The sequence below is a fragment of the Solanum lycopersicum genome, chromosome 12 (genome assembly GCF_036512215.1).
Source record: "Solanum lycopersicum chromosome 12, SLM_r2.1".
Classification (NCBI taxonomy): Eukaryota; Viridiplantae; Streptophyta; class Magnoliopsida; order Solanales; family Solanaceae; genus Solanum; species Solanum lycopersicum.
Window position 1 is genome coordinate 64856205 of NC_090811.1, and position 8906 is coordinate 64865110.

The 8906-nt window shown below is 32.4% G+C and overlaps 1 protein-coding gene across 3 annotated transcripts; it reads right to left on the minus strand.

The window, feature by feature from the left end:
• Nucleotides 1-1318: 1318 nt before the first annotated feature.
• LOC101258046 (S-adenosylmethionine carrier 1, chloroplastic/mitochondrial-like) lies at nt 1319-7115 on the minus strand. Of its 3 annotated transcripts, none has more exons than XM_010316169.3 (13): nt 7042-7115; nt 6797-6836; nt 5741-5842; nt 4994-5080; nt 4639-4711; nt 4057-4147; nt 3630-3683; nt 3461-3556; nt 3262-3351; nt 2869-2920; nt 2271-2332; nt 2105-2185; nt 1319-1683 (listed from the first exon to the last, which is right to left on the minus strand). In XM_010316169.3, the coding sequence occupies exons 2-13, from the start codon at nt 6825-6827 to the stop codon at nt 1579-1581; spliced, it is 924 nt and encodes a 307-aa protein (XP_010314471.2). In that variant the 5' UTR covers nt 6828-6836; nt 7042-7115; the 3' UTR covers nt 1319-1578. The 3 variants fall into 3 exon arrangements, with proteins under 3 accessions (XP_010314471.2, XP_004252565.2, XP_019067219.2); XM_004252517.4 differs by having other exon boundaries at nt 5741-5845; XM_019211674.3 differs by lacking the exon at nt 7042-7115 and having other exon boundaries at nt 6797-6972.
• Between the last annotated feature and the right edge of the window lie 1791 nt (nt 7116-8906).

An 8906-nucleotide genomic window follows, 5' to 3' on the forward strand; every position in this document is an offset into this window, starting at 1 on the left:
AAAACTTGAGTTCCAAAATAATTATATAAAGGTAAAAGGATAAAGTTACATCATTTCTTAAAGCAAATGCAAAGTAAAAATGTGACATATAAAATGAGACGGAAAGAGTATTATGCTAATATATAACTAATACATGAAAAGTTGTTGTATTAGCAATGCAAATATTTTTAATGCATACTAATATACATTAGTATGGTTAAAGACACAGGTATTCTCTATTAACACTTTTTACATAACTACTCTCAACTTTACACCCCTACCATCCATCCAACCCCTTAAAAATTGATTTTTTCATCATTTTATTGTGTAATTGATTGTATAATTAATATGCAGTGGTGATCCTTTATTCTTGGAATCATTCTAGATGCAAATGCAGATAACACTTCAGTAGTAGTGGCAGGTTGGCATAGAATGAGCTATGTATTTCCTAATTATTCGGTAATTCGTTCTCTATTACATATTAATAGTCTATTTGGCCAAGCTTTTTGGATAGTCAAAAAAGTAAGATATTTGATCAAGTTTTTGGGAGAAAATAACTGCTTCTGGGGAGTAGCAATGACACTTTGTCAAAACTAAAAAAATATTTTTTTGAAAAGTAGTATGGAAAAGCTTGGTATTTGTTGCTCATAAGTGTTTTCGAAATTTATTGAATCAAACACAAACTGTTTCTCACTAAAAGTATTTTTTATGAGCTTTATAAGCTTCAGACGAATACTTTCAAACGCGTCATTATGAATTTGGAGGAGACTCATCCATGTTGAAGAACAACTCAGATTTAGCTGGAAAGGTGATTGAGTTTGTGACTTTCACCAAATAATCCAGATGGAAAATTGGAAAGTCCAGTTCTAAATGGTCCAAATGTGAAGCACATTTATGATCATGCTTATTATTGGCCTCATTATACAGTAATTCCAGCTCCTGCTGATGAGATCTTATGATTTTCTCCGTGACTAAGCTTACTGGTCATGCCGGATACAGATCTGGGTAATAAGAAAAACTCTTCAAGTGAAAAATAGTCGTCGTTTTGGAGTTTCAAATTCCACAAGTGAAACTCCACAACACATTATACGTTGTGTCTTATAGTTTGATTGTAGGATTATTATTGTAGTATTGTTCTATTACTATCTGTTGTTTTTGTTATTTTCTGTTCTCTCTTGTACTTCCATTACGTCTTTTTCTAAACTTTTTAGTCTTGAGCCAAGGGTCTATATAGGAAACAACCTCTCTACCTAACCTGGTAAATGTCCGTGTACACTCTAACTTCCCCATATTTCACTCTGTGTGACTATACTAGATATGTTGTAGTTGTAGACCTTCCTAGATTTTCAAATTTTGTTTCATAAAGTATAATAGTTTGAGAATAATAGTGCAGAGATAATGAAATGCAAACTGCACAACATTGACTCAATTCTTCCTGCATTACACTAACACCCCGCCATACATTGCCCACAATCAACAGGGTTCAACCAACAATAATTCTCTGAGAAATGAAGAAACATTTCAAGAGAACTGTGTCCAGTCACGTAGTTACGATGTACCTGAGACAGATTGATAGTCCAAGTTCGAAGGATTCAAATTCTAATCAACAGGCTGTTTTGCAGCAACTAGTTTCTTTGTCCTTTCAAGAACACCAAAAAATATCGATCCTCCAATACCTATCCAAAGTACTCGTGGCCCTATTCCCTGCAATAGTAAAGTATTAGCTTAACAAGCTCGATCGTCTAAGTTATATTAACTTAATTGTCAACATTACATATAACATCACTTCCCAAGGAATTCTCTGCTGAACTCTATTGCAATATAAAAACTCCTAGTGCTTTTTATATGAAATTGTTGAAGAGAACAGACGGCATCTCAAATTTTAAAGGGCAGTCTTGATGATAAAACACGATAAAAAGAGAGAATGATCGAGAATGATGCTTCTATCATATATTATGGCTGACAAACTCACAAGCTGTTACGAAAATTGATAGCCAAATCAGTATAAGAAAGTTTATCCGTCATCTGCACTCTTCCTTTTGGAGGGACTAGAGAAAAGTTGTATCATAATCACTATGTGTACAACCAAACATATGCACATAATGTAAGAACACGAAGTCACTACCTTAAAAAGAGTAGAGGCTCCTTCATCTCTTGCAATAGTTTTAACACAATGCAAAATGCCTTCATACTGCTTTGCTGAACCCTGAAAACGTAAAATAAACATAAGTTTTCAATAATGAATTAGCAAGAGAGAGAGTTGCAGTTAGAGAGACCCAAGGGCACCAAACCTGAACCATCAATCTTGTTTTTATCACATCAAGAGGAGTAGTTATAGCTCCTGTTATTGCACCTGCAAGAAATGAAAGATTCAAATGTAACAGATCTCTGAATAACAGAAATTATTGCTGTGATATTATTAAGATTCAAATGTAACAGATCTCTGAATAACAGAAATTATTGCTGTGATATTAAACATATAATCAGAAGAAGAATCTAGAAACAAGCTTTGCATATTGTCTCTTTGCATTCATTTCCAATTGATTTCTAATAGGAAACATACTTTACCACCCAAGACACTACAGCAGATGAAGGACCACTTTCAAGTGAAATGCAACGCCAAAATTCTCCTTTTAAGAAGCGTATCCCCACTAACATAGATTAGCTTAAAATCAATCCTCAATCCATGAAATATTACATAGACCGTAAGCAAAAGGCTCTTGTGATTCATAAATATGTGTCATGTTCATGCGTATAAAGATATTTGAAAAAGTATGTTGATTACACACTGATTGTTTATTTTTAGTGAGGGATTTCCGCAGATATCAGTGTACCAGTCAAAAGAGATGATATCATGGATATTGGAAATAATCTAATACATGTGATTACCTGCAAAGGCACCAATCATTGCATTCTCGGAATCTTTAAGGTCCCTTTTGGCCTGCATAAGAAAAAAGTATGTCTCTTTTCCAAGAATATGAATGTAAAAACAAGTCTTTGTAAATTTATGAATAGAAAGAAGAGTTCATTATAATCATTTGGACAAGTTATGTAAATTCTCTTGTAGTGAAAAGCAGAATGAAATTGAGCAGTTCCAGTTCAATGCATAAAGAAAATACTATAGATGGATGAAATATTTCTGGTATACTGGTGCTTCAATTTTAGTTTACTTAATGTGCACAAAAGAAAGAAGGGCTGAGTTGTACTCTAGCTCTGCCCCTGGGTTATATCGAATTTGATTAAAATTGACGACGTGTAAGCATCTATACAGAACCAACTTACAGCTAACTTATACCCCATCCGCAGCTGCTCGTATAAACAGAACTGGACAGCATCAAATGGTAAGTCTCGCAGTAGAAAAGAACCATACCCCTGCACTCAAGAAAGAAAACAATGGGTTTTCAAGAGCCTGGGCAAGGAAAATGTCATTCAACATAGATTCAGGTTTCTGCAAAATTCTGGAAAAAAAACCCCTACTCACAGCATAAAGGCCTCTAAACCCTTCCTTAGCAACAATGAGTCGAACCGCATCAGGGGCAGAAGAAAATTGGCCAGTCTGCATCCTTTGCTTAACTACCTGTAAGTTATTCATACCTTAAACCGGTGAAGCAACACCAAAACGTTGGATGGAACAATTAGGCTTTCATTACCTCAGTGGGTACACGAACAATAGAAGAAGCAGCTCCGCCAATAGCACCTGCAGTCTAAATTGAGTGTAAATAAACGTTTATACTTCGATAATTTTGAAATGTGGGACATTTCTTGCTGGCCCTTTTCTTAAATTATTCAATCTAAATGCATAGATAATTCGAAAATTAGAAAGGGACAATTTTAAATTATCTTCTATGCTCACATAGATGTGTCAATTTAAATATAATTCCAGAAATAAGAACGAATTTTGCGTGAGAGGTTCAAAAAGTTATGTTCCATCTCCAGGATTGTAGCTTAAACTAAGATTTTATATAGTTATAGACTATAAAGTGCAGTTACAGATTGCATGGACCCAGATCATTGAATATCTTAAGTAAAGTATAACAAAATAAGGGTTGCTGACATTTTATCAGTGGCAATACTTACCAAATGAGCCAAGGCACTAAGGTTTTCAGGGAAGCTGTCAAGCAATTTTCTCTTTGCAGGTTCATATACACCAACAAATATTGCCGATGCTCTGCAAAGAACAATGTAATAATGTTAATCTTGTTATGCATAACAGAGCAGTATGAAATTGAAAATACAAGAGTAAAGAAAACATAGCAAATAATTGAGAACGCATTACAAAACATTCAGCTAAGAAGAACAGTAGCAGTAGCAAAATGCAATAACCGAAGCAAAAGAAACAACGGGTAATAACAGAAAATGAGAGAATTGGGATTAGTTATGCTGGTATTGTATTTTCTCGACTGTTTGGTTTGTAGTATTAAATGAATATGGTGTATTAGAATAGGAATAGTATCCCACATTATTAATGTCATGGTTTACTATGTATAAGAATGGTACTGAATAGGCATTATTTTTTCTCATACTTCCTATCACACGACCCCATAAATAATTGAGAATGACCTGAGTGTAATTTTTATAATGCACAATGTGCATTGAACAAGAAATTCATCCATGGAATCAAATTCATAAAGTAAAGTACTTTAAATCAAGACTACTTACGGTAAGACTCCAACTAGATTTCCAGCCAATCCTGAATAAAGACCTTTCAAAATGATCTGTCCTCCACCACGAACTGCCTAACATTAAAACATGAACAACTGGTCAAATAACTAGTATAGTATAAGAGATGACAAGATTCACTTAGCTGAAGTCCCTGTATAATTAAAATCAAACATAAGGAAATTAATACTCAAGTTGGAAGCCTGATGGATGAGAAATAAGAGTCTTAACGACTCAGAGCCAGAATGTCAAGTAAAAAGACTTTCAGATAGTTAGTATGTGGTAAAAAGATATGTAGTAGGAAGAAGGAAGCATATTCATAGAAGATATTCACCAAATGTTTAAAAGAATAAACCTGCTTGAAGACGAGTTTTAATTGTATCAATTGGATACAAAGCAGCTTCTACAACAACACCAGCAGCAGCTCCAGATACAGCTCCCTCTAAAGAAGTCCAGAGAAGATATTACAATCATAAAGGAGAGGTAAATGGCCAAAAGCCAAAAGCCAATATTTAGAATCGGTCACTAGAAATGTACACAATACCAAAACCAACACAAAAGAGAAGGCTAAAACACAAAAGCTGCTGGGATATAACTCTCAACTAATCTACCTAGAGGGAAATAACATCAACCGTGTTAATCTACAATCCAGAAGAGCACTTAAAGGTGTCATTCAGCAATACCATCACAGATTTGAATCACCAGATGAGAAGTAAATTAATGCCATTTTTCCAAACTATGTGCCGAATAAGATGATATCGAGAACACAAAGATACCAGATCAAAAATATTGACTTCTGAGATGATTTCAACGACAATTAAATATGCTTCTTTTCCAGCCTTAAAATGCCTCAGTCTTTTCAAAAGCCACTCAAACATAATGTACCTCTAACTTTTTTTAATAGAATGAGCTTCTAGTCGATAAATATATTGACTAGAACTAGGAGCGAAATTCTTTCCTCAGATCTGCTATTTTCATCCTTACTTTTTCAGATTCATATTAAAAGGTTCAGTGATTCTCTAGTAAAGCTAAAAGTCTTGATCTAATCAGCAAGACTCTAGGAAATATTGTGGTAACTTCCAGAGCAATTAGAAGAACTTACCATACAATATGCGTAAGAGATCAAACGGATTCTGTTGTTTGCTGATTGATGCAATAGCTTTTGACTTGTGGTGGGATTTGAGTGCCTCGAAGTTCAGTCTATCTTCTGCAAGAGGAATTTTGTATCATCAAAAGTGGCAAAACAGAACATCAATTGTCTGATTTATCTAACTTTTTCAACAGCTCAGGAATCATTTGTAAACAGGTAAAAGGTATAAGAACAATGATTTTGCAAATGAAAGTAGCCAAGTGAAAAAGAAAAGCACACACGTCAACCTAACCGATGCTTTGAAATATAATTTCTTTTTCTTTCTTTGTTATCTATATTTATTTAACTAAATTATTCTGTACATACTTAGTCAATTCTATGGTGATGATTCTATGATCAACTTAATAGTTATGCAGATACAATGTGAGGTTTTTCCCCAGAGATGCTGCCTTTAATTTGTGAAGGCAGGTGCAACTGCCTCAACTTTTCTTAATGAGATTCCCTATGATGAAAACTGGCACTTGTCAATCACTCTCGTCAACAAACTCTACTGCTTAGAGCACAATGCAGCTAATGAAAATCCACTGTCAACAAACACATCAATTCTTTGTAACAGAAAATATATCCCGTGTTTTCAACTGAATGGAACCTGTCTAGCTTATACATATGATAATTTACTTTTTCATAATTATAACAATGAAACAGAAAAAAGTTTTGCTTATCCAGAATCCATTCACAAACTTCATATAGCTAACATAAGATCATCAACTCATCCTCATGCTGAACCGAACTTAAACCACACCAATTAAGCTTCCAAGTAGGCAATGTAAAAAATCCTAAAACATACTTTTAATCATTGCAGATACAGTAAAACTGTCAATTCAACTCCAATCACAAACATCATTTTGAGAAAATCATTTATACAAAATCCAAATCCACGACCGTCAACTCTTTTACAGCAACAATATACAATAACAATTCAAATTTCCAACAATTGCAGCGGAATGTAGATCGTAGACTCTTCAATCAAACTAACAAAACTAAGCTTAACATATAAATGATATTTACCTGGAAATTCCGTCTCCGAGTTGATCGCCATTGCGTACTCCTGAAGAAAAATCAGTAAAAATGCGTCAAAATTCTACTCTTAACAATTATGAACACATTTGTTCGTCGACTACGGCAGATTGCCCACTGAACTAATCAAATTGCAGCAACAAATAGTCTCCAACACCACAGCTAGCAAAAAAAAAACTAATAATTATGATTACAAAAATGTGTATGAACAGAGAAATAGTGCTTTTATACCAAACCTGTGAATGGAGGAGCTAATATGGCCGTGCATACAACACACAAAAGAGCAGTAGCCGATGCATTAGTTTTCAGGGGTTTAGTTTTAGAGAAAATGACAAAAATGGTCCCTCATATTTGAAGATAAATTCAAATTAGTCCCTTAAGTATGAATTCAACACTTTTTGACCAGTTTAGTTTGCCAAAAGTTTAACATTTAGAGTCTAGGAAAACATTTTATTGAACTGTATTTGACGGGAACTATACAAAAGGTATTTAATTCATCAAATTCTAAAATATGGAACACAAAAACTACATTAGACAATAAAAAGATGTTAGAAAATTAGTAAAAATCAAACAGTAAAAAATTGCACTAGACTTCAAAACAAAATTAGAAATATCGAAAATTATATAAAAAATTACTATTAAAAACAAGTAAAAAATCAATCGATGGAATCGAGAGACGTTATTGAAATGTCAATTATCTATTCTTAATTTTATTGTACGAAAATCAACGAATGGATCTACCAAATTTTTTCACAACAAAAATGAACGAAAATAATAGAAAAGGTTTTTTAAAAATAGGTAGTCGTTTATCGACTAGTTGCGCATAAAAGTTCCAAAGAACTATGATTGTTTTCTTAGTTTTATTTTTCAAAAAATAGAGTCCATCAATATTTTTAATGAAAATTAATGGAACGATGTCGGTTATCAAAGTGCAAACTGTAGTTGAAGAGTATAAATAAAAATAATTATTTTTATATCGATTCTATAATAAAAATCGAGATTAGTGTACGTTACATGTATTTCAAACTCTTTGTTTTTGTATATTTAAGATACTGTTTTTTGACATTATGAAGTCACACTATATTCCCTCGATTTTATCCTATCATCGATAGTATATGTCGATTTTGTTCCTCAATTTTGACCTTTTTTTCAGTAAGTGCAACTCTAAATATGAGTTTTTACTGAGAAAATTATAACTCATAGATCGTTTAACAAATAGATTTAAATATTCTATCAAAGACTAAAAGTAATAGTTATTTTTAACAAACTCAAATGATCAAAATTGTCAAGGGACCATTTAACGTTAACTTATAACAAATTTAAAAGACAAAAATTATTAAATCATATTTAAGGAGCTATTTTGGACACACCCTCAAACATAAGAGACTATTTTTGTCATTTGATGCAAATGAAAGTATAAAAAAACTATGGAGAAAAGGCCCAAAAATACTCCAATATTCTTTGTCTTGGTTTTAAAATAATCCTTATTTTATAAGGTGGAGCAAAATTAGTCCTCTAGTTATGGTATAAAATTACTGCACTTTTGATGTTTACTTAATAAAAATTGTTAAAAACTAAATATTCATCCACTTGATGAGACAATTTATCCAAAATTAAAAAATGGGGTGATATAGAAAAAATAGGATTTCATTTTTTTAAATGAAAAAAATTAATGGAAGGATGTTAGTTTTTAAAGCGTAAAACTGCAATTGAAGAGTATAAATAAAAACATTATATGTCAATTAATGCAATAAAAATAAAAATAGTATATTTTATCTAAATGATGAACTCTTTTTATTTTGTATTTGAGGAACTATTTTTTAACGCTATGAAATTTATTTATTTTTCCTCGATTTTTCCCTATAACCGCATATACATATATACATACTTCCACATATACTTTTTTTCCTTCATTAACTTGATGATCAAAAATTCCGAGAGAAACTATGCAATTTTATAAAAAGTTAAGCCCAAAATTATGTAATGATTCCATCACAAAAGAAAAACATAATTTAATTGCTATGCTTCAATATTTCCTATAAATAGAGGCTCTAAAAGCATTCTCTAAAGCGTATTAATAATAAGTGCTATATATGAGAAA

What these genes read in the sequence shown, in the direction of transcription:
- LOC101258046 (XM_004252517.4), bottom strand. Translation starts at nt 6,827, where the DNA reads ATGGCGATCAACTCGGAGACGGAATTTCCAG. An exon ending in TAAAACTCGTCTTCAAGCAG is followed by an intron (nt 4,712 to 4,993) that starts GTTTATTCTTTT and finishes AATGTTAGGCAG; the next exon opens with TTCGTGGTGGAGGACAGATC. An exon ending in AATCTAGTTGGAGTCTTACC is followed by an intron (nt 4,148 to 4,638) that starts GTAAGTAGTCTT and finishes TGTTCTTTGCAG; the next exon opens with AGCATCGGCAATATTTGTTG.